This window comes from Zeugodacus cucurbitae, chromosome 4 (assembly GCF_028554725.1).
Source record: "Zeugodacus cucurbitae isolate PBARC_wt_2022May chromosome 4, idZeuCucr1.2, whole genome shotgun sequence".
Taxonomy (NCBI): domain Eukaryota; kingdom Metazoa; phylum Arthropoda; class Insecta; order Diptera; family Tephritidae; genus Zeugodacus; species Zeugodacus cucurbitae.
Window position 1 is genome coordinate 16080686 of NC_071669.1, and position 26889 is coordinate 16107574.

At 35.5% G+C, this 26889-nt stretch overlaps 1 protein-coding gene across 1 annotated transcript in view; it reads right to left on the minus strand.

Annotated features, from left to right (window-relative positions):
• Positions 1–10755: 10755 nt before the first annotated feature.
• The window catches only part of LOC105215582 (protein embryonic gonad), a 58291-nt gene continuing 42157 nt past the window's right edge, over positions 10756–26889 (minus strand). The window contains exon 3 of the mRNA XM_011189587.3: positions 10756–13214. Coding sequence (XP_011187889.2) covers positions 11889–13214 — 1326 coding nt within the window. The 3' untranslated portion in view covers positions 10756–11888. The remainder of the gene's footprint in view (positions 13215–26889) is intronic.

Genomic DNA, 26889 nt, shown 5'->3' on the forward strand with positions numbered 1-26889 from the left:
AGTTCTTCCATTTTTGGCAACAAAAAGTTTGTTAGCATCGAACGATAGCGATCGCCATTCACCGTAACGTTGCGTCCAACAGCATCTTTGAAAAAATACGGTCCAATGATTCCACCAGCGTACAAACCACACCAAACAGTGCATTTTTCGGGATGCATGGGCAGTTCTTGAACGGCTTCTGGTTGCTCTTCACCCCAAATGCGGCAATTTTGCTTATTTACGTAGCCATTCAACCAGAAATGAGCCTCATCGCTGAACAAAATTTGTCGATAAAAAAGCGGATTTCACATTTCGAACCGAACACTGATTTTGGTAATAAAATTCAATGATTTGCAAGCGTTGCTCGTTAGTAAGTCTATTCATGATGAAATGTCAAAGCATACTGAGCATCTTTCTCTTTGACACCATGTCTGAAATCCCACGTGATCTGTCAAATACTAATGCATGAAAATCCTAACCTCAAAAAAATCACCCGTTAGTATGTGAAAAACAGAGAAGAGTAAGAGAGGGTAGAGAAACAAAAAGTTCTGAAAGGGTCTTCATTAGTAAATATAAACTTATTTTAAGACACTTTTACCTAGAGGAAATTGAAAGATCTGAAGAACCTTCACAAGATATAGACATGAAGTCTGGGCTTTCTATGGTCCGTCTAACATTTTTTGATTGAAGGTGTTCTCACGAAAGGAGTGTATCAAAGACGATGGAAACTGGTCCCAAGAAACTTGGAACTACATAAAGTACTTTAGAGACTCTTCTCTTCTCTCTTTTTTCTATATATCAAAAAGCGATCCTTGCTTCCTTCTAGAAACACCAAACAAGCTATGAAGTCAATATTGAGTCCAAAAGCATGCTACTGACAGCTAAAGTCTTAAGAAATTAATACAGTGTCTGCGCAGTTCCAAACTCCACCACAGCACGTCTGTCTGTATGTCTATATGAATTTCAACTGTCAATAATGTGACGAAATAGAAATCTCATGTCAAATGAATGAAACACTAAACGAAAAACGAAAACATGCAATAAAACGCGGCAGCTACAACAAATATTAGCTATGTCTACATTGTATTAGTCGCCACAACAGCGCGCTGGGTGGTAGATGGCGGCCGTACGCAAGTGTCCACTTACAAAGCAACAACAGCAACAGCGGCAACAAAACCAAACAATTCCCACAACGAATTGATGCCAAAGAAGCGAGCGATACGAGTGGCAAATAGTGATGATAAGAGAGAGAGAGAGTGGGGGAAGGGGGCATATATGAGCATAATAATAATATATAATAATAACATATAACAACAACAACAACTTTTGGGGACAGCGTTGCAAGCGAGTAAATTGTTGTTGTTGTTTTATTATTTTAATTTTTGTTGCACGTCTTCAACTTGCCGCTTGCGCAGTGGGCTTTCGTTACGCTGTATGAGCGCACAGCTGCTGGCCTGTGGCTAGCGGTGCTAGCTAGCGGCTGGTGGGCTGGCGGTTAGCGGTTGGTGGGCCGGCTAGTTGACTCTGGTCAACAACAAACAACATCAGCGGATTCGCAGATTATTATCAGCGACACCAATAAAATGATTGCCAACACACCACGCTCAGAGATGACGGCAGCGGTGACGGGGACTGCGGTGGCCTCTGTGCTGGACGCATGCGCGTTGGTTAAGGTTATGGCGGTGGCTCTGTGTTTCAAGCGCGCGTCGCTATGGTTGTGACCGTTGGCTGGCGACAACAGCGCGACGATAATCGTCGCGCGATTGCTGGTAAATCTGCAGCAACAACAACATTTATTTAATGCAGCGCGCGCATGAATAGTACAACAACAACAATGATAGCGTTCGCCAGCAAGCAGCATTAGTCTGTGTAGCGCGTGTGCGCATCTTCTTTTACTAACTCGGCGCGCATCAGAAGCAGCACCGCGCCGCGCCGCGTACTCCCAATCGCATTGCACGCCAGCACATTCACTGCGCATAAATGCATTTCATTTGCGCTTCGCCATAAATGGCGGCCAAAGCTAACAAATGTCAAATTGCTGTTGTTGCTCAACTGCTTTGCTTTTGTTTTTGTTACTCATAGATATATTTTTTAGATTTTGTTGTTTTTGCATTTGTGATTATTGCAAAAGCTTTCTATTGCCGCCATTGCGCGTTGCGCGTGCAATAATTGCCGTTACGTCTATACGGCGTCTGTTGTTGTGTTGTTTTTGTTGCTTTGTGTATTGCGCCGTCCAGCGCTCATCCCAAGGGGCGTGTTTGTAAAAATTGCTAGCTAGCGCGCATGCTCGTCAGCGACGTTCGACGTTCATGCGAAAGCATGTGTATATATATGCGCGGTCCGCTGTTCGTGTGCGTTGCATGCGCACGAGTGCGACTAAGTTGCAGAGCTTTTTATTATGCGCTTTTAAATTGTGATATTGCTTTTGTAGTTCGGTTATTTTCGTTTTGTAAAAATTTTGTAATTTATTTGCTTTCAACAGAGTGTCAAAGTGTTAAAAGCGACAAATAAAGACGAGCGAATTAGTGTTACGCAACCCAGTTGGGAAAGATTTTGTGGATTTGTTTTGGGAAAATAAGAATAAGAAAATAATACACGGAAGCTTTTTACTTTTCTTCTTACTTACTTATTCTTGAATAGTCTATAGAAAGCTTTCACAATGAAAGCTTCAAAGGAAACAATGCAAGTTCTTCCACTTACAAAACTTTTGAACGTTTTTTTCCAATATTTATGTTTTGTCTTGAGAGATTGTAGTCCACTCCAATTTTTTTTGTGGTCACTGAACTAAACTTTATGATTAATGGAATGTTTATAAAGCTTTCACAGTTTTCGTTTCGAAGTGTTCCAATTCAAGAGGAAGTATCCGTCTCATTTCATCTTTTTCATCATTTATAACTCTGTACTCTATTTTAAGACCATTAGTTCAATATTCAATATTAGTTCACAATCCCATCTCAGATCTTTTCCTGGAATTTTGTGTGGTCTCACATTAAAGTTCCCATGTCATGTTTCGTTATCAGTCCTCATACAACTTTTTAGTAAAATAGGAATCCTAAAATCAAGTGCAATGAGCTACCTAGAGATAGATGGAGAAATTTCGTTGGGTTCTCCTTGGTGATTAGGTCAGTTCTTTTTGGAAGGCATCAAAATAGTGATCACAGCTAATAATTCATATGAACTTGTATTTATTTGAACTAACTTTTTCGACTTTCCGAAGCTCAGTTCCGCACCTCAGAGATTTGGAGACCGATCTCACTTAAATCATTTTAGGAAAACTTGCAATTCATCATCTAAATGGGACTAAATATTTATTTAAATTTAAATATTTATTATTGTGATCAAAGATCTCTTTCATTTCTTGAATCGATTCATAGAGGTGGAGAAGGTTACGTTAAATCAATGATTTAAATCCTTTTATAGGACTTAGTGCTTTACTTTCAATAGGATTAAAGGGAGAAAGAGTCTTCGAAATTGGTTTAGAGACTGCCATTATTATTAATACTGTAATAAAGATTATTTTGAAATTATGCTAAGCTTAAGAGCTATGCTATAGATCTAGTTGTTCCATTTTCATAAACCTGACTTAATTACAAACGGCTTGAAATACACTCAACTTGTATTGTACTACCTATTAACTAAGAGATCTCAACTATAAAACCTTAATTTGTCAAGTTTATGGAGGGAGAGAAGAGTTCCTATAGGTTTCCATAAGACCGCACTGAAACGTTTATAAAAAAATTTACTGGAACAAAAAATATCAGATTTTTAAGCAGCGGTAAATTAATTCCACAAGCATTTAAGCCTTAGAATCTCATATTTTTGGACATACATACAAAGCTCTTTTAATTACACTTTCCCGACATTTATACCTTCAGATCCTTAACAAATTTCACTTAATTTAATACATTTCATCACAGTTTCCATTTCCTACTGCCACCTCATTAAATAAATCGATAAGTAATTGTTTCTATTTATTTCCGTGTTATCATAACCAATATTTCCTACTCTACAAGCCATTTGCCAGCTTTCTTTTGCTTTGTTGTTTTCCCTCTCCACTTAACGATTTGTTCTGTCTGGCAAGTGTAAATGTATGTTTGGAATTATTCATGCCCAGTTGCTGTGGGCATTCGAGTAATCCATGTCTGAATATGTTTCCGCGACCCATCACACATACACACAATCACTCTCAATCATACATCGTGGTGAGGCGACGCCACGCATTGATGGCGCAAATCGTGTCGATACGCTGCGGCTGGTCGCGTATACGCAGTCGGGTAATTTGTTAGAAATTTCACACTTTTTCCTCACACATCAATGCTGGATGAAAGAATTGCGCTCTTAACGCTTGCAACGCGGCAGAAAGTTTGTAATACACTTAATATAGTTTTAATTGGCGGGTGAAGCATTCATATACTCGTAAGTCTATGGCAATTATTTAGTCGTTTATTGAATAAATTAATTGCAAATGGGGAAATGCATTTGATTAAATGTTAAGAGGTGAGTGAGTAAAATTAGTGAGGTTTTAGATACAAAATGTTAATAAAATAAAGTGAAATGGAAACTATAAACAGTTTGAAATGTCTCCACTGAGAACTAAGAGTTTATTACCATCGGAGGGTCTACGGATAATCGACTACATATTTAAATATGAAATGAAGAAAATTTAACAAATTTCTTCATATTTCATGAAAATTATCATAAATTTTTGGTGTTTTTCGCCTAGATTATAAATATACGAAAAATTTCATATTCAAATACATATTTTTTGATAAATATAAAATATATTTACAACAATAGCAATGTTTTAACATGTTTTTTTTTGGCTAAATTATATAGTTCATTTGCTCCGAAAGTGTCAAGATACTTCATTGTTAAACTACATTTTTTTTTCAAGCATACCTATAGGCGAATCTTTTATTATTTCTGCCGCCCAGTAGTATATATTTTAATGTACGTATATGCTTTCAATACTAATATCCTATCTCTGGCCAGATGATGTATCAGATTGTCTAGAATGTATATACTTCTTTAATGGTGTGTTCTGCTTGTATAACCAGTATGGCCTGAATGTATGCTTTAAACACATTTTTCATAATTATGCTCCTGTTTAGAGTACTATTGTCGGTTTTTGTGTTTTTCAGATAAGATATTGCCTTAACTATTAGTAGGAATTTCATTTTTCTCAATCATAGTGTACTCATTTTAACTCTACCCTACTTTTCACGAAGTCGTAACATAGACTAAAGAGCTAGGTTAAGCTCGGACCTCCTTCACCTTATACCAAAGCTCGTAATATGAAACATCTGAAACTCCGAATCATTGCCATTTGATAGGTATTAAATAAAAGGAGAACAGGGGATTGCTTGTGGCTCTTTTTGGTTGAAGCTTACTGGGGTAGGTAGCAATTAGCACCAGATGTGCCATTTTGATATACTAATCGTGGAACTAATAATTTACTGTTATCCCGTTTCATCCTTCCGTTCAAACTACTTTGTGTTTTCGATGAAGCTACTTATGTCCGATATGCTTTTAGTGTACATCGATTCAAGGTTTGATGAGTGATGGATTTCAAGTGTCATGTGTCGGATCTGCGATAGGGCTGGACATTCACAGAGAAAGTGGAAAATTGTTTCCTTATTCCCCTTTAGTTCACAGCCTCGGCAAATATTATTGTAGGGCATACCCACTTTCATTGCATGTTCAAATGGCTAATGTCCCGTTATAGTAGCTGTAAGTCTGAAAATATTTTTTCTGGACCTATTTAATAAGACCTCAGATCTATTATTATCTTATTTTGGCCATATCTGTTTAGTTATTTTATATTTTGTTGAATTTTTACCCATTTGTTTTCAGTTCGAATTGTATGTTGAGCTCTGATCGTTCTTAGCGGGCATGGTATTAGCTCAGAACGGCTCCCGCCTTTGCCAACTCGTATGTCCTTTCGTTACCGCTTACTGGAGTAATTAAAGGCGATACTTCTGTCTAAAGATTTTCCTCAAAAATGTGTTAGTATTATTTTTGTATTCATACTATTGTGTAGACTGCCTGAATTATGAAGAGAAAATCTCGATTTTATGATTTTGTTGTTGTGGTCAGAGAAATAATATTTTCCAAATATTTTTTTGGAAACGCTGTCAAGATGATTATTTGGTCCGATTGTAAGTCCCAACTATTTATAACCAGGACGGGTCCCACGATATTCTTCAATTTTATTTTTAATTTGTTAGACTTTTAAAGACCACAAAGTACAGATTTCTCCGATTCGTCGTATAAATCGTACAGGCCATCGTTCCATCGTCTTCCGTTGCCGATGTTCTGAGAACCATTAATCTTGCGCAAAACTTTTCTCTCGAAAACTCCTAGTGTCGTCTCATCTGATGTTGACATCGTCCATGCTTTTGAACCTTAAAGTAGGACGGGAATGATAAGCGACTTGTAGAGTTTGATTTTGGTTCGTCGAGAGAGGACTTTACTCAGTCTAAAGTAGCACCTCTTGGTAAGAGTGATTCTGCGCTGGATTTCGAGGGTGACATTATTGGCGTTGTTAATGGTGGTTCCCAAGTAGCTTCGCTTCCTTATCCAATCTGGAAAAAGCAGAACTGACGGTGCGGTTGTTGCTTCCGATGATATCATCACCTTTTACAAGTGTGTACCTTCTATGTTAAGCTCTGCGGCTCGTATTACATACTCCATCATCAGGTTAAAGACGTTACATGATAGTGAGTCACCCTGTCTGAAACCTCGTTTGGTATCGACGGACTCGGAGAGGTCCTTCCCGATCCTGATCGAGCTTTTGGTGTTGATAAACATCAGCTCATACAGCCGTATTAGTTTTGCGGGGATACCAAATTCAGACATCGCGGCATAGAGGCAGCTCATTATCTTGCTACCACACCTTTGGGACGGTCTTTAACATGAGAACTCGCTTACTTTTCTACCATACATCACTTCCTCCTCATCAAGTTGGCTTTATTCCCCGTTTTACCTACGTTATAAAGAAAGAAAATTATATCTGGGTCAAGCCTAAACTGAATCATCAAGTTAGTACCAGCACATCAAACAACAAAGTCACCCAAAGTTTGCGAAATGCAGTCAAGCCAAATTATGTTTACCGCTAGACGCTAAAGCTATGAAAACTGTCTACCTTTCATAACATTTCTCTCAGCCACCACCGACATTTGACGCAAAACAACTCAATAATGCCACAACGTCAGCCGCAAAAACCGATGAACTCACGTCAGCGCCGGGTAGCATCAATCGGTTAATATTCGCGCGGTCACTGCACAGACTGCAGTTCAATTGCTGACTACGGCCGGCAACATGACAGCAGCGAAAGCAGCAACATAAACCAAGCTTGTACACACTGAACACAGAGGGAATATATTGGTAGCCAAGCAGTTCATTGCTCATATGCTGCACTACAGAGCCTCTCGAGTCTCATATGTCTTATGTATAGGTGCATGTTGCTCTTGTTGTTGCCTGCCACTGAGGGACGATGACAACGCATATTGCTGCTGTCATGACATGACACAGCACAGCATAGCATAGTAGCCGCGGCAGTAACAGCAGCCGTTGTGGTAGCTGTTTCGGCAGCGACTGGAGCAAGAGCAATGACAATCCATCAATTCAAACCGCCAAGCGAGTTGCTGACAGAGAGGCGGTGGCCATAAGGCCATATACACAGTTATATATATGTGCTTGAGTATATATATCGCATTTGGTTGCAAATGCAGCACGAGTGTGCGCGCGCACGCTCCCAACTCTGGAAAAAGTCAACGCCAAAAAGTCAAACTGTCCATTACTCATTTTAGCTGTCAACTTGGGGAGCGACGCCAAACAAGACAATGAAAGCAACAAGAGAATAAAAAAGAGACGAGTCGGCGAAAATAGCGCAGCATAAGTAGGTAGGTAATAGCAATATAGGGAGAATTATAAAAACAACAACAACAACAACACACATGTTGGCGATATTGCTGTTAAGCTTTGCTGTTGCTGTTGTTCGTGCTGCCAGTATTTTTTTGTTGTTGTTGTATGTTGTATGTTATTCTTGCTGTTTTCGTCAGTATTTCATATTGTTGTTGTTATCGCCAGTATTTTGTTGTTGTTGTTATTTCTAACATTTCATATTGTTGTTGCTGCCACAAGCCATCGCTAATGTATGTACTTGCCACCACCGCCAACTTACTGGTGGCAGTTAAGTAAACAAGCAAATCGACCGCCAGCCGGGTGGACGGTAGTCCACCAGGTATTGCTGTTAGCCGGTAGCCGCCATGACTTTTGCCCAAAAGACATTTTTCATAGAAAACATTACCAGTTATTTGTTTTTGCTTTCGTCTTCTGTAAACATTGTCAAAAGCCCCCAATGCCATTTGCCGTGTGGCCGATTGCTGGCCGTCGCAGGAATTCACTTGATTTGCGAGTGCACTTGGCGCACCTTTGACCAGCGCGGCGGTGTGGCTGCTGCTTCTCATATCCAGGCTCCTAAGGTTTTTTGCTTAAATAAGTTCTTCTTGCATATTCATTTGTTTACCGTGCGCTATATATTTTATGACGTTCTCATAATTTAAGTTGACAATTTGTGCACATAAATCTTTAGCGATGAAATTTCTGGCATTTTTACAGAGTTACATACCTTCGAGTGGTAGTTTGTTGACTTTTTCAGCTCAATTTAAGATTTATTAACTTATACGAAACAAAAAACTCTTTCATCGATCTCAATATATACATTATTTCCCTTTATCAATTCGATCATTGGAAACAAAAAAGAAGAAAGTGCTTGAGAATACCCTCAACCTAAATAAATAAAAGTGACGCAGCTGAAACTTCATCAGATCTCCAGGGTCATATATGTATAATTGGAGATCATAGCTCCCATGTCACCTTGGAACCAACACTCACAATGTTAGTCTTGAAATCCAACGCAGAATCACTCTTGCCAACAGGTGCTACTTTGGACTGAGTAGGCAATTGAAAAGTCGAAGTCCTCTCTCGACGCACTAAAATCAAACTGTACAAGTCGCTCATTCCTCCCATCCTACTTCATGGTGCAGACGCATGGACGATGTCAACATCCGATGAGACGGCACTAGGAGTTTCGAGAGAAAGGTTTTGCGGAAAATTTATGGTCCCTTAAACATTGGCAACGGCGAATACCGCAGAAGATGGAATGATGAGCTGTATGTATTATTCGATGACGTAGACATAGTTCAGCGAATAAAAAGACAGCGGCTCCGCTGGCTAGGTCATGTTGTTCGAATGGACGAAAGTACTCCAGCTCTGAAAGTGTTCGATGCAGTACAGATGCAGATGGTGGAAGCCGAGGAAGAGGGAGACCTACACTGCAGTGGAAAAACCAGGTGTAGAAGGACCTGGTTTCACTTGGTATTACCAATTGGCGCCAAATTGTCAAAGCGAGGAAGACTTGGCGCGCTGTTGTGGACTCGGCTATAACCACGTAGGCGGTGTCTACGCCAGTCAAGAATAAGAAAAGTGCGTCCTAAATTCAACATAGAAAACGTTGAGAATGTCTGAAGCGATTACATAAAATAGAGTTTAAGTATCAATAAACGCGTAATGCCATTAAAAATGATTTCAATAGTTTAAACGAACAATCTAATAGCTTTTTCACATAGTAGCTAATTGATCAATTATCCGTCCTCTGCTCGATTGAAAGGCTGATTAAGATCGATTTACCATACGAAATAAAAATCTACCTTGATTTTAAATTTAATTTTAATCGACTTCATAATGAAATGCAACTCTGCGACAAAGACCGTAATAAAATTTGTCTGCGAGTTGTTGTTCACGCTACATGAGAGTAGATGTCGGTGCTAAAAATAGCAACCAGCTGATGACTTCTGACCAACTTCTAATGCAAAGCAAAGTGTATAACAGCCAGTATATAGGGCAAAAACTGGTTTCTCAATCAAAATTTTAATTGATCAATTAATTTGGCTGTCCATTTATTAATGGCATTTGGAAAGAAATTTTTTTATAGTTAAGACTAGAATAATTTTCGAGGTAAGGATCTTATAGGATCACTCCGAATGAAAATCCAGACAATCTTTCTAACCCATCGCCTCCTGGAGTTATAAATACAATGCTATACACAAGTTAAGGTACGCCATACAACTAACTTGTCAGAACAGAGATAATATCGCATAGATATGAAAATGGTTCCTAAATGGTTCCTCCAAACAAGGGAGCAATTTGGACTAAAATAAAACATATATTAATAAGAATAAATGTTAGATTTGTAGTAAATACAAGTCGTTTAAGTTGATTATGGATTGTAGATGAAAATGTTAGTGGAATCTTGTGCTATCTAACCTAACACTTTGATTCTTGTTGCTATTGAAACTTTTTAAAACATAGTAAAAGAAAAATACGTTCTTAGATATATAAAAATTGCACAATCAATATTACGTAAAGGATTTATGGTAGGTTAAGGATCATACATATATGAGGCCGATAGTGGAAGGATGCGCTATCTGATCTAACCTCACTTTCTGCTTTTTGGCACTATTGAAATCTTAAATAATCATTTTTAAGACAGAAAAAGAAAAACACAAATTTATATGAAATATATATTTATTTATTTATGCAACTAATTTTTATTTATTGCTTGATTTTTTTTAATTTTCATATTTTTTTCTCTAACGTTCATTTGCTTATAAGAAAATAAATAAACTTGTGATTAACTATTTATGCAAATAAATTTATTTACTTATTACAATAGTCAAAAATATTATAAAATACAATAAACTCACTGGGGACACAGTAGAAAATTAACAGTATTACTGGAAATTATAAAAAAATAAGTAAAATTATTTTAGCGACAACAATTCCGTTGCATAAATTAAACTACTTAATGAAATTAAGGTAAACTATATATAAACATTTGCGTATACAAAACAAAATTAGCTAAATTATTATTCTTCTATTTTATGCTATTAATACTTATTTAGAAAATATGTTTGAATAAGAATAATATTTTTTATTCTATCAAAAACTTTTTAGTGTAAGAAAATTAACTATTTTATATACACTTAATATTTAGAAGTGACTGTTAATTGTTAGAAATTTGCAATAAGTACAGCTTTTGTTCAGAAAAAATAAATAAGTATTAACCCTTTGTTATGTAATTGAGGTCTGGTTGACCTTTTTGTGAATTATGTTGCTAACTGAAGGGCTAAAAAGTTAAAATTATTATTTTACTTTAAATTTCCTGTAAATTTTTTGTGCAAATATTTAATAATGCATTTGTAATTTATTTTAATTATTTTTTGTACATAAATTGGCACCAAATTTTCCATATATATTTCACTAGTTTCTGTTGTGTTTTATTATGGCACAAGGGAATTCTCAGGTCTATCTTGGCCACTTGTATATATACAATATTAATTTGAAGTAAATATTTATACACAATACATACAAAAATATAATGATTTTGAGCCTTAAAATGAAAAATTCATTTTAGATAAACATATTTCCATAAATAATTTAAATTCACAATTTTTCAGCATAAATTTTATTTCGAAATATTATATATATTCTATATAAATTCCTAAACTACAGTCAAAGCTCACTAAACGTAATAAATTGCATTTTATTTTGAAAATTAAATTTTTTTAATATTCTACACAAGATTTAATAGCAAATTTCGCTCCTTTTTCTAAATTATTGAGAATTATAAAACGAACTAGCTAAGGTGAATGAAAAAAGCGAAAGAAATAGTAGACCGCCTAAAAGTATGCCTAGTCCAAAGGAGAGTTGAGTGACTAGAGCAGCTAAGACTGATACTTCAATGAGCTTTAACGATTCGTTGTCACTATTTAATAAATAGAGGCTAGAAATAACAAGAAACATAAATTACGAATAATTCCAACAACATGCGCTTCGTGCGCGCTTTATCCCGTTAGCGTCTGTGAGCGCACCGCAGTCAAGTCCAACGGAGTTGGCTTGTGTATCACAGCATGTGACAGCGCCATGCGCGCCTCCGAACTCAACGCTGTTGGTGACGCGGCGGAGGGCGGTGGTGTTGTAGACGCGAGAGAATTCTGCTGCTCATAGCTAGAACGCGCTGCCGCCGCCAAGCGTCGTTCGATTTTGCGTCCCTTCAATGACAAGTCTATGGGCTCCTCTTGCGCATCGCTGGCGGACGTGCAATCAATTACCGCAGCAGACGCCGCGGCCGCAGTTGCCGCTTCGCTGAGACGCTTGATTTCCTCCTTCAAAGCAGCGGGCATGAGGTGAGCAGGTGGACTGCCGGCAATATTGTTGGCGGCAAGTAGTGTGCCGGGTGGTGCGGCCAGCGGTGATATGTGCGGCGGTAGTGCGAAGTGTGCAAAGGGACTGCGCAGCGGTTCTGAGTGTGAGCGATAAATTTGCAGCAGTTGCTGGTGACGCCGTTCACGCGCCTCAGCCTCTTCGAGGTCATCGTAAGTCAGAGCGGCTAGATGCTGCGCGGAATTACAATTGCGCTCCTGACGCCCTGAAACGCTACTGTGCGCGTCATCCGCCGCATCGCCAGCAGATGAGGCGCCCGAATCGCTGGGTGTTTCACTAAGGCGCGTCTCAGCTTTGCCACCATAACCGAACGGGGGTAAGTGATGCAGGTGAGGGTGGTGCTGCGCGCTGTGTTGCAGTTGTTGTTGCGCCGCTTGTTGTTGTTGCTGTTGCAATTGGTGCTGCTGATGCGCGTGTTGCCGCCCACTATCCGCGACGCCATTAAGAAATTTCGCCGCCGGGCTGAGTAAATTGTGTTGCGATGGTGGTGGTTGTGGTGAGCTTCTGCTGTTCGCGGCGACCGCCGCTGCTGCTGCAGCGCTCAACGCCAGCGCAGTTGGTGAAATGCTGGCCGATTTGATGCAGGGATTCGTTTTATCTTGATACGTTTGACGCGCTTGCAGCTGATGTAAACGCGCCAACTGTTCGAAGCTCGCTCTGCTGGCGTTATTGTCACCTATGCTGCCACCGCCACCTGGACCACCACCACCGCCGCCGCCTGGTCCATTGCCTGGCACACTCTGCTGCTCTTGCAGCAAACAGTGTATTTTAAACCAATTCGAACGACGACCATAGCGTGAGCCGCTCTTCGACATGCCCACGAGCAGACACTTGCGCAGACGACACGCTTTGCAGGCGGTACGATTCTTCTTATTGATTACGCAGTCGCCATTGTTTTTGCAACCAGCTATGGCGGATATATTGTTGTAGGTGCGGCCGAAGAAGGACTGAAATGGGAGAAAGAGGAAATTTATTATAATATTAATGAAGAAGGAAGAAGAGTGTAAAAAATAGTTTTTCAGAAAAGATATTGTAGTTTCGAAGGTATAGAACATCCGTAGGCTAAAAAATAATATTTCAAGTCGAAGCATTGTATTTAGAGAGCTGAGTTAAGTAGATAATGAGCTCTGAAGGTTCTCCCTACAAATAAAAATGCTTCATGCTTCAGGAGTAATGTGAATACCAGGATGTGGAAGTGTACCAGTTAGAAGGACCTTGTGGATGAGTAGGATTGAGAATTAACCTTACTAGGTTAAAGGATTGATCTTGATCTCATCCTCTCTCTCTCTCTCTCTTTCTCTGACCCTTTAAGATATTTTTTTCTTTCTAAATAAAGTTTTCACATCACAACTCTGCTATTTTTGCAGCTCGTGTGTAAATTCCATTTCGTCTAACTCTATTCTAATCTCCAATGTCAGCACATTTGCAAGTAATGCCAAACAAAAGACTTTAGCAACAAACTTGACACAAATCTCATTCGACTTGCAAACGCACCAAAGCCAGTAGCAAATAATGTGCATATATTTCAAAGCTTTTACATTAATAGCGAATTAATTAACACCTTTCAGCGTTGAGTTGACAAGAAAATTACACACCAGCCGTTGCATGTGAGTCCGTGTATGTGCGTGTGTTTGTGGGCCAACCTTCTTTGCTCTTTACAAGCAACTATTAATTTTCACTCAAATAGAGTAAAATAGCTGGCATGTGGCGAGAAAATGGGGCACATACTACATACGAATATTGCTTTATTTAAAGCACAAGTAAGTCTGCTGTAAAGCATATTCATACATACATATATTCATACTCGTATGGGTCTTAAATATGAGCGTAATAATGGTAGCAAGTGTATAAGCCACAATTACTGTTATATGCATGAGACTCTTGTTTTCTTTATTTTTTTGTTGTTATTGTTATGGAAGCTAATGTTGCACATTAGTGATAAGTGTAGCATTTGAGAAATTGTGGTATGGTGTATATTCCTTTCTGGTTCATTTGGTCAGGCGAGCTGATGGACTTTTAAGTGTGGCTTTTGTTTGCCGCTGAACTAATTACACACATTTGTAAATGAACAGTTATATATATGTAAGTGAGTATGTATATATATCTATATTGCGCTTAATGTTGAGCCAATTATGTGTGAAGTAACGGTAATTATAATTAAATGGAAACAATGTTGCGCAATGCAGAGAGGGAAAAAATTTGATTAAAAGTTTCTTTGAAACTTAAAAAAATTTTTAAAATATAAATAAAATAAAATAAAATAAAATAAAATAAAATAAAATAAAATAAATAAAATAAAATAAAATAAAATAAAATAAAATAAAATAAAATAAAATAAAATAAAATAAAATAAAATAAAATAAAATAAAATAAAATAAAATAAAATAAAATAAAATAAAATAAAATAAAATAAAATAAAATAAAATAAAATAAAATAAAATAAAATAAAATAAAATAAAATAAAATAAAATAAAATAAAATAAAATAAAATAAAATAAAATAAAATAAAATATTATAAAATAAAGTTAAATTAAATAAATATAAGTCAAATGCAAATTTAAGATCTGGAGTTATGGAGATATTCGAGTTAAGGATGTTTGAGTTATGGATGGAAATTTGTATGAAATTTGATTTCTAAACGCTATTGCCAATACAAAAGTTTGAGTTATAGAGATCTTCGAGTTATAGAAGTTCGAGTTATGGAAGTTCAACTGTATATGAAATCTTATTGTTATTATTAATTTTTTTTAAATTATTTTACATTTGAATTACTTGTTCTCTTAATTTTGAAATTTGGATTTTATAATTTTTTTTTTACTTTATATTTCATTTCCAAATCTTATAATTTTTAATTCGTTAAATTTTTATTTTTTATTGTATATTTTTTTCATAATTTTTACAGTTTTTTTGTGTTTATTCTTTTTATACATATTTTGTTATTCAAAAATCAGAATTTTGCAGTTGTAAAAAAGTGTTTTAGATATATTTTATAATTTTTATTTTACAACATTAATTTATTTTTTATTACAAATTAATTGGTAAAAATAGTTACAATTTGTTATAATTAATAATATTATGCTTACTTTTAATTAATTTTTAAATCTTTTAAGTTAGGAATTTGCTTTTGTAGTATTTTTATTTTTATTTTATAAATTTTTAATTACTTTCTTTTAAATATTTTCATTTAAAGTTTGAAATAGTAAATGTAAATAATAAAATATTTTTATATTTCAATTTATTTATATTTCAATAATAACTTTATTTTTTATTTTGTTAGTTTCTATTTTATTATATACTAGCTGTGGCCGCGATTTCGTCCGCGTGGAATAGTGATTTTGGGCTTCGTCTTCGTTCGCGTCAATTTCAGTTGTCAAAGAACTTCTGCGTAAATTATATTTTTTTTTTTTTATTTTCTGGTGGCAGAAGAACATATTGATTTTCTCCGCAACCTGATCTTGACAACGCGACATATAATTGGCCATGTGAAAAGCAATCTTTGCGTAAATCGATCCCCACGTGTTTAAATGTTTGCGATTTATTAATTGCAACGGCGAAAGATAGCTTAAGGGGAAATTGAATTCTTTTAAAATTAAAATCATCGGGGTGCGAGGTATAAGTACTGTTTGACCAACCGCTGGACCAGTAAAAACTATTGCAACGATCACGTTATTGCGAAGATATTTGACTTGAAGTCGGGTCCAGTTGCATAAATTAGGTAGTTTCAGATTTCTAAGTAAAATTATTGGGATAAAATTATTAATAGAAGTGTATGTGACTATATCCCCTCCAAGTTTATTTAAAATTATGTCATTAATTTCGTTCACGCTACTGTTTCTCGCCGCCAATATTGCCCTTTGACACATCCATTGGTGATCTTTATTTTCTATTTCGCTAATGTCTGGGTAAACTTTTAATATTAAATCCTCAATGTTACCTACTCTTACTCCTAAATCGCGGTCAATTCCAATTTTATTTTGAAAATGAGGTATTTTCCCGTCTACTAAAAGTAATTTTGAAGGGAAAGTTATACTACCTCACCCCAAATGGGCTCTCATATTTGTCGATAATTTTAAAATATTTACAAACTTCCATAATGGAGAACTTTTAAGGTAAGACTTTACAATGTCTGCTCTAGTTCCTCTTACTATTACTGGTAAAGTTTGTGGAAAGTCCCCAGCAAACATAACAGTATTCCCATCAATGATTTTATCACAGCTTCTAAGATCTCTAAGAGTTCTGTCTAGAGCTTCTACGCTACTGCTAAGACTAGCTGTCCCTGAGACCTTACTTTTGCTAATATAAGATAGTAATGAATGACCGGTAGGTCCCACCGGGAGCGTCCAAAAAAAAAATCTTCCTTCATTGAAACGAACACTTTGCAGAACACCATTATACGCTGTCAACTGGTCATTAACTAATCTTGGTTCATTTTGAATAATATACTCATTTAATTCATTTATATCATATGGTTTTCGCAAAGCTACTTCTAACGGGTTCAAAAGCGAATAATTTCTTTTTGATGCAGGAAGCCCAAAATCAGTTAGGGATTTGTCGCAAATCTCATGAATTTTATCTTCTATTATGATTACTCCATCATTGTATACATTACTTTTGCGAATCTTGAACCGCTTTCGCAGCGTAAGGAACCGAAGCCTTCAAAGATAAATAATTTCCCCCGTTTTTTACACATTTACCACTGTTTCATATTGGTCGCAGCGTGATGCTATATAGCCTATAGGCTTCCACGGTAAATGGACTATCCAATACAAAAAGAATGATTCAATTCGAACCAGTATACTGAGTAAGAAAGCTAGGAAAGAAGGATAAATCGTTGTTATTTCAATCTGTGTACGGTTTACTAGAGGAGACATTATACGTTTTTGTTCTAACTATAATGGCTGTTGAAAGGCAGTTAAAAAATTAACTGTATTAAATTCGTTGATAATTTGCTTTTTTCCTACATGATTTGTTTATATGATATTATTCTTACAGTGTTGAATGTGGGGGTTGGATGGGGGAAACTATAACGACAAATCATGTTCAGCTTGTTTATCGCTTTCTTAAATGTGTTTACAAAGCCTAACTGAAAGTTTCAGTGAGACCATGAGAAGTATTTTTGCGCATGATTGTCATATAATGGCAATTACAGTTCTATGTGAGCTATTGGACCTAGCAATCCGATCTGGCCAATTTTTTTACTATATGTTTAAAATATTTTTCTAGATTTTTGGTGAAAGTTTCATAGCGATATCTCAACGGGAAGTATTTATGACCGCACCTTCATACAAGCCGAACCACTGTGCAGTAGTTTCGGAGATTAGCGCGTTCAAACAAACAAACAAACAAACTCTTCAGCTTTATGATATTAGTATAGATTATTTAAATTTGTTTGTTATTACTAAATATTATTTATTTTTTTTACTATTTGTTTTCAATTTTTTTATTTTAATTTTTTTAATTATTATTATTTTTATCTTTTATAATCTTGTTTTAAAATTAAATTTAAATATTTAACCTTTTTACTCCAAAATATCTTAAATGAAATATTAACTATTTCCCTTCCACAAACGTAATGACCAACAGAATTACTTATCCGCACCAAACTTGGCGCAGCTGCATTAATCGCAACACAAAAATAAATTTATTTTCAGCCAAAAATACGTTTATCACAATTCGTAATCTCCAAAATTAATTTAGAATGCAAATGTCACTATTATGACATTTTAATAACGACTTTGCCAAAGCAACGAAATATACCAAATTAAGCTACTGTCTTGTAGAAAGACAATTAACACACACACATGAACACATTTGCATTCATGCACACAAGCAGCGAAAAAGCTCACAAAATTAAAGCCCGCAGTCAGTGCCAAGATTAGTGCAGTTGCAGCGGTGGCAAAGACAAAGCGACAAAGCTTCATAGTGGTGTGCAGTGCAGCAAAGCCGTTGGCGAAGGCACCAAGTACATTATGACGAAAAAGAAAAAAATAAAAACAAAATTAACTACAACAAGAACTCCGCAACGAAGAAGCTTCGAATTAAGTAAAATAAGCAACAACAACAACAAAGTCAAAAATCTACTAAGCATCAGTAATCAGGCAAACAAAGGTGTGTTGCCGCAACCGCCGCACACAGCATGATGAGCAATTGAGCTGCCGAGCAGCTGGTGTTTTCGGTGAAAAAGTCAAGGTCGCGCTGCAGAAATCAACAAACAAACAAGCAACAAAGCAGCAACCGTCTTAATGACACAAGTCGACAACAACAACAACGGTCGCGACGGATGCTGCGCGTGTAGAACAAGTAGCAGCAAGTAAAGCAACTTGTAATGCTTTATATGTTGCAGTGTTGTTGTTGTTTTTTTGTTGTTGCTGTGGGCAACATTGTTATGCAGATGCTAGTACGAGCGAAACAAAGCATGTATTAAAAGCTATAGCATTTAGAGAATCAAACAACAACAATAACAGCGATTGTAGCAGCGCTGGCTCGGTTGGCTTTTTTGTTCAACAATATGATTATGGTATTAGAAATCATTAATTTTCATTAAACATACACACACACATACTACACACGGTTGCATTTAATAATGAGGTGTTCGCCATTCGCCTTAAAGCAGAAATAAATATAAATTGTGCTTTAGTCAGAGTTCAAAATGGTTAGCAATGCAAGCAATGCACATGCGAGGAATGACAGTTGTGCGCTTTACCACTGAAGTGTTGTTGTTATTTATTTTGTTGACATAGTGGAGGTGTATAGTTCAAAATTCATATGGATGGCTATTAAATAGATCTGCGGACTAAAAAAGATATTTGAATAGTTGATATCACGGCTGTTCTACTTCCCCTAGCTAATTAGCTGCATATATCCACTTGATTATTTGTTAAAAATGCTTTGAGATTATGCTTACTATCTTCGGAACAACAAATTCTTCAAACAAATTTTGGTTAGACCCAACAAAAATATTATTTTTATTTCTACTAATTTTCTTAATAACGGAAATTGGATCATAGAGATCATCCGATTCGATTTGTCTTCAGTCATTAGAGTTCCAATGTTATTAGCACTCAATTTTTGATGAAGTCCATGACATACTTAATACTTTAGACTTTACGAAGTATTCCAGACTTTGAATATATTTAAGAGACGTTTCGATGAGTACCTGTTTGAGATCGAATGTTGGAGCTTCTATTCTCAGAATTTTCATCTACTAAAGCTGCAAAAGTAGCAGACGAAGGAAGGGTTTGACTTTTGTAAGTGGAGAAGTTAACAATAGAACGTTTAAGGAAACACTCTCTTCAAATATAATAGTTGTATTAGGAAGGATCAATAAGCCTTTAAATTCATATATTCTCTTCAAGTAGAGACTTGGGATGGTATATTCTTACAAGCCGAATAATTTACTTTAAGAAAATGTACTCGAATGTGTTTGAGAGCGAAAGATTTCCTAAGGAGTTATCATTAAGTAAGGTTTGAAAAATTAAATAATAATAATAGTTAAATTAATGTTTTATGTAATTCAACTGAAATATATAAAAATGTTTCATTTTGAATTTTAAAACTCAAAATGTTTTCATAAGAAGAAATACCATTGATCAAAATAATAGGTGTAAAATATATTTTTCTAAATGAAAACATAAATATTTTTTAATAACCAATATACTTATCTTTTCACCAGTTTTCCGATCGTATTCGGCATGGATCATATTAATTTTTGAATTTCAATGGACTAGTTTCTTTGCTTTCAGACACTTTTGCTTATAATTTTCAAATGGAATGTTTGTCAATCTTCTAAGGCCACTCCACAAGTTCTCAGTCATGTTTAGATCAGAGGATTGGATAGGCCATTACATTTTAGGTTTCAGGTTGTTAATTTGTCAAGGGAGTGTAATTTTCAGAACATGACACCAAACGGACCAACACTTTGACAGATGAACCATCACCACACCATTATGTTTCCGCCCCAATGCTTAATTTTCTTTGTGGTGTTTCTACAGTAATTTTTTTTTTGTTTTTTGGTCGACAAACTGTCCTTTTATCATCACTTCCATTAATCTTAACTTTAATCCTGGGTAAAATATTTCACCTCCAATAGGTCCGCATCAATTTTTGTGTTCAGTGACAAAACTTTCCTATTCTGTAGCTTCCGTGAAAAAATATTGTTTTACCTTTAGTCCTTGTATTCATTCATGGGTGCCAAATTGTCCGCGGGCTAATTTTTAATCTAACTTGTCGTCTAGTCACAGAAGGGCTTGAAGAAGTATACGGCGATCATCGATTATCGATACCAATCGATTCTCTCATCGGTGCAGTGGCTTCTAGGGCCCATTCTGAATAATCTCTTCTTTTCGATTTATAGTGTTCAAAGGAAGATAAAATTGCAAATACTCCAATGCTATATTGTCATTATAAATACATCGAAATAAAAACTTATTATACTCTCGCAACAAAAGTTGCTAAGAGAGTATAATAGTTTTGTTCACATAACGGTTGTTTGTAACACCTAAAACTAAAAGAGTTAGATATAGAGTCATATATACCAAAGTGATCAGGGACGAGTGACGAGTAGATTTGAAATCCGGATGTCTGTCCGTCCGTCCGTCTGTCCGTCTGTGCAAGCTGTAACTTGAGTAAAAATTAAGATATCTTGACGAAACTTGGCACAAATATTCCTTGGCGCCATAAGAAGATCAAGTTCGAAAATGGGCAGAATCGGACCATTGCCACGCCCACAAAATGGCGAAAACCAAAAACACATAAAGATATAAAAGTAAAATTTGGAATAAAGGATCGCATTAGGAGGGGGCATATTTGGATGTAATTTTTTTGGGGAAGTGGGCGTGGCCCCGTCCCCCAAATCGGTTATTTCAATTTAACTCGCAAACTAATAAAGCTATATAAACCAAACTTTCTGCAGTCGGTTCTCATACATACCCCACCACACACCATAAAAATAGTTGAAATCGGATAATAACCACGCCCACCTCCCATACAAAGGTTAGGTTGAAAATTACTAAAAGTGGGTTAACTCACTAACGAAAAACGTCAGAAACACCAAATTTCACATAAGAAATGGCGGATGGAAGCTGTACTCAGATTTTCTGACAAAATGGCAAATGGGCGTGACATCGCCCACTTTTGGGTCAAAAACCATATCTCAGGAACTATTCGACCGATTCGAATGAAATTCGGTATATAATATTTTCTTGACACCCTGATAACACGGACAAAAAATTGGCGAAATCAGTTTACAACCACTACTACTTTCCTTATAACTCAAGTTTGAAATCCATCTTGTTCCTTCACTTTATAATGTAAACATAAGGAACCAATGAAGATAACGGAATAAAACTTTACACAATTAGTGCATATCATCTCTGGCTTCACTTGTGAAAAAATTGTCGAAAACGGACCATAACTTTTCAAGGCCCCAGATATCGAACATGTTGAACTCAGCGCCTAAGGATAATTTTTAACCGAAAATATGGGTAAATCTATGAGATATCTCAATTTAATTCAGAGGAAATTGTTTTCTTCTAATAGTGTGTCTCTGTTCCAAAAATTATTAAAATCGAGTCATAACATTTTCATATACCTCATTGTAGGTTTTTCAAAAGTAACTTCTCCTAACTCCCATATACCTAATTATAGGTTTTTCAAAAATACGGTGAGCATTATTCCGCATATATGTATTGGTTAAATTTTTTCAATAAATTGCGAGAGTATAAAATGTTCGGTTGCACCCGAACTTAGCCTTTCCTTACTTGTTTTTTGAATATTGTACTTACACTAATTTTATTGGTCAAGCAAATTTAATGAAATAATGATAACTAATGTCCAAAATGAAAAATGAAAAATGAACAAATGAATAATGCAATTTTCTTATAAAACTACTCTTCTATTTCCCCTTCATCATATATATGTATATAAAAGTATCAAAAAAAAGTAACGGTTTTAATAAAATTTGGTAAAAACAGTAACAGCTAAGCGAACACCTATTGTATGGCTTTTAGATAGGGATTTTTTCTTCGATAGCGATTAGAAGCATAAACGAATTCATATGTCGGTAACCACTATAGTAAAATAAAAAAATTCTATTTTTGTAAAAAATATAAAGAAACATTGACTTCGGAATATACTATGGAAGAAAGTACTATGAAAAGACGCTTTAATAAGAGTGATTCTTTCTGCTTCTTAAATGTTTTAGAAATGTAATGAACCGAAGCTCCCAGATTCGACTATACAATTCTCTGTCAATAGCTCTACATCAAAAGTTGGTCTTATAAAAGTTTATAGTCAGGTAGGGAGGTTCAAGATGAATATAGAGTCTCTATTTCAGCTAAAAAATGTATTCAATTACGCTGAATCCCAAAGGAGCTAAATAAAATTATTTTAAAAATATTTCGCCTGTCTACATGAACTGATGACAACATTGTAGTATGATATTGGCTATGGCAACATTCTAAATATCAAATGTGATGAGTATGATAGGAAGATTATATGGAGTATTTAAAAAAAAATTTGGCGAGTAGCTCCCTCAATAGGTGCTGCCCAGAAGAAAGAGATTTTCCTAGATGACTATTTTTGTCTGTAACTTTTAGTGGATGGAGCAAGCTTCTTTTTATAAAAAACTAATAACTGTAACAACTTTGGTGCTATAAAACTCCACAATAAATATTAGTTAACACGCAGCGTTTGGTAATTACAAGCAATAAATATTTAAGTTTAACTAAGAATTTCTTTTATTGCCTGCTCTTACTTCTCCACTGCCTATTTATGCGCAGATTTTATTTAAATTCTTTTCTTTCAAAACCAATAAACAAGTGTTCTACACAATTCTTCCCCGCTGCAACGCACATAAAACAGCGCGACACATTGCCTTTCACGAGCTGTGGATGCGAATTTAAGTGTTTCGGTGGAAAGTTAATGCGCTGTCAATGATCTTCTAGATTAACAAGCAATTTCGCTTTTTGTTGCTACTCCGCCGCACTGCTGCTGCTTTGCCGCTTGATTGAGTGGGCATAAAAATGGCGACGCCGCAGTAAGTTGGCTGGTTGTTGCAACATGCGTCCAGCTGTTGCGCGAATTAAAGTGGATTTTTATGAATTGGCGCCCTATTAAAAGCGCACTAAACTTAAAGCACACTTCTGGAGCAACGGAGACTAAATTTAGATGAAGATGTGTGTGCTAGAGAGTGTGTGAGATAGAGAGTGCGGTCAGCAGTTGTAACACAGCAAGCTAACTAATTAAATTAAATATATTTTTATGGCATGCGCAGCCGACAAAGCTTGGTGACATTTAACAAATTGCTACACGATGCACCGGAATGGGGTGGCAATAAAAATTGACTGGACATTTGAAGCAAAGACATTTGAAGATTGAAGAAATAAATTCACTTGTGAAACTATAAAGTTGTGATAGTAAAGTCGGAGGGAGTAGCTGCCGGTATGGCGAAAGTATGGTGCGGCAGTGGCTGCAGTTGGTGGACCACTTGTGGTGACAAGCTTAATTGCATTGCGTTGCATTTGCACGGCTGGTGAACAGCGATCAAATCAAAATTATTTTAAGCATTTAAATTAAGCTTATTTAAAAAGTTACATGCAATAAAAACACTCAAATCGTTTTATTTAGTGAATGAGGTTTGGTGAGATATTCGTTCAGTTTTTTTGATGGCCCGATCACTACTGCTAAGCTTAGAAATCAATATACTTGAAAAAAATAATTTGCTTTGAAATTAAAGAAATAAAATAAATACGCTTTCTGCTTATATTAAGCCAAATATATTTCATTGTTCACCTATATAACTCGATCTAATCAACTTATGCCACCAAAAAGTCGCCTTCACAGTGGGTCACAGCGTTGAATTGCATAAGTAAATTACGCGCACAGCGAGCAATGTGCGATTGCATCCGCATCATTAAAGTGTTATTAGTGCAAAGACAAACACACAAACATACATACAAACACCTAAATATCGACCAGTGCGTATACAGCGAAAGACTTAAGACACAAACTCGCTGGCGCTTCAATAGACATTATGAATATTCGTATTGCTCTAGATGATTTCCTGTTTAATTTAGTGGCTGCTGATATTTCTCTAATATATGCCAGCTTTGTATATGTTTTTGTTGTTATTGTTTTTTCTTCTTTTTTTGCTATGCGCCTTAATGGCCAACAATTTGGTTACACTTAATCAACTTTGGCGCACTAATTTCCAATTTTGTTGTTGTTGTTGTTGATATTTTGAACGCCATCAGCAACACTATGCGCTTTAATTTTTATTATAGAATTTGTTATTGTTATTTATTTTGAATTTTTTTTTATTTTTTATTTTTTACACCTTGCAGCACAACGTTCGCGTATCATCATTAATTTCTTACGGTGCAATGCATCAATTACGATTAAAAAGTGTATATGTAGTGCATATATAGTGAAATATGCGGAACCAAATGTGTGCCGTGTAGTCACATGATCATTAGCCAGCTGAGCTGATACTATTTTAATTTGTTATTAAAATCAGATTTTTATGGCATTGAGGATTTTCATTACATAGCAATTAGTTAGAGTAAGCGTGTTGCATTTATGGTATATGCTATATAGTATGTATATATGTATATGAATGTATGATATATATTAACTGATTTGTCACAATCGCTCGCTTGTGGATATGCATAAGTGAGGAGGCTGAGCTTCTATCAGTTTTCTAAATTAGAAAGCGCGAAGCTGTTGCATTAAGTCAATAGCTGAAGTAGTATAATTTGAATATAATTGGAATAAATTGAAAAAAATATACATACATACATACGATTAAAAGAAATATATTATAAAACAGCAAAGAATACAATTTGTTTAATAAAATCATTCTCGAAATCATCAATTGAAATTTTTGATATAAGGTTGCCACCTATTTAAAATACTTTTTAAAACCTATTTCGATAAATGTATCGAAAATAATGTGGAGAAAGTACTGAGAAGTTTGCAATTTCGATATTTTTTTGGAATAGGGTTGCCACCTATTGAAAAAGTTAAAAGTATTTTATTATTTGCATTTTAGTAGATTAGTGCCAAATATAATACCAGGAATTGTTTGCGAAATTTTAGGCTCCCAACATATTTTGGTGAAGAGTTGCCACTTCACGAGAAAAATATTTTTTTTTTTTAAATGTGTACCGAATATCCATATGTAAACATGTATATATATACATTTGTCGGAAAATATTCTAATTAATTTAATTTATATTCTAATTAATAGTAGTGTTGCCACCTAATACGAAATTTAAAATTTAAATATTTTAAAATGTGTGGCATTACATATTTGTTGGGAAATCTATGGAAACATTATTTTTTAATTGGAGATATTTTGGAACAGAGTTGCCACCTAGTGACAAAAATTAAGATTGAAAATGTAACTAAATGGGTGGTTAATATAATTTATGAGACTAATCGAAACGTTTTCAATTGAAATATATTTTTAAATAGTGCTGCCAGATGTTTGGTTACTTCAAGGTTAAAAAAATTAATTCAAGGTCGTATATTGCTTATCTACTCTTCATATTATTTTTATGAAAGGTTCCAAAAATGTACCTTAAATATTTTTATAACATCTTCTATAAATATTTAAGAACTGGAAATCCCCTTCATTTTATAGCTAACCCCGGAACATATCGTATGAGAGACAGTAATCAATATTTTCAAAATTCCACAAGCTTAAGGAAGTTTATTAAAGATCATTACATCGAACATTTAGATATTTGATATAGAGCTTCCAAAAACCCTTCCAAGTTCTTTTAAAATGTTTCAAATAATCAGTTTATTGACAATTAGCATGCGTTCCACAAATCGTGTGTGAAACCCCGCTAAATTCAAGCAAATGCCATTTTCGTAAATCGGTTCACAACTCTGCTAACTGACATTTTTTTAGCTTTTATAGCCTATTAGTGCCGTAAGTCACAGTTTCCCAGTCCCACTGGCCATCAAGCAACCACAAATATGTTAAAACAACAACATTAACGTATGCGAAAAGTAAAACATTTATGCTTTTACGAGCGCACGCATTAAGCCGAACACGAAATGGGCGAAATAGATCATAAAAGAAAGCAATAACATTGCAAATGCGGCTAATAAAAGCATAAAATTGCAAAAAAATAAATGAAAAATTTGCGGCATTTAGCAGGCATAATTTGGAGCAATGCGTACCAGTGGAATAGCCAGCAGCATAGCCAATTGTGGGAAAATATTTATTTTGCATTAAAAAAATGAAAAACAAATAAATGCAGAAGTCAATAGCTAAACTGGCTGAAAATAACATTAAAAACAACTTTTTGAATTGAATTACGCACAAAATCACAAATAACCACGCTCTGGCGAGGCAATGAATGAATCGTAATGAATGCAGAGCATGCAAACCGGCTGTCAATCAATTATTGTTGTTGTTGTTGCAAACACGTGTAGTTATTTGTTGTTGTATGTGTGTGTGTGTGTAAAATGGCAATGAGTCGAGTTCGCCAAGCAATTGACTCTATGCAACTGGAGTAATCGTCGCCGTTGTGGCCACTTGAATCGATTTAACTCGTTCGCTTGACTCCTTGGCACTTTGGCAAGCAAATCGTTTATTGATTTCATTTTCAT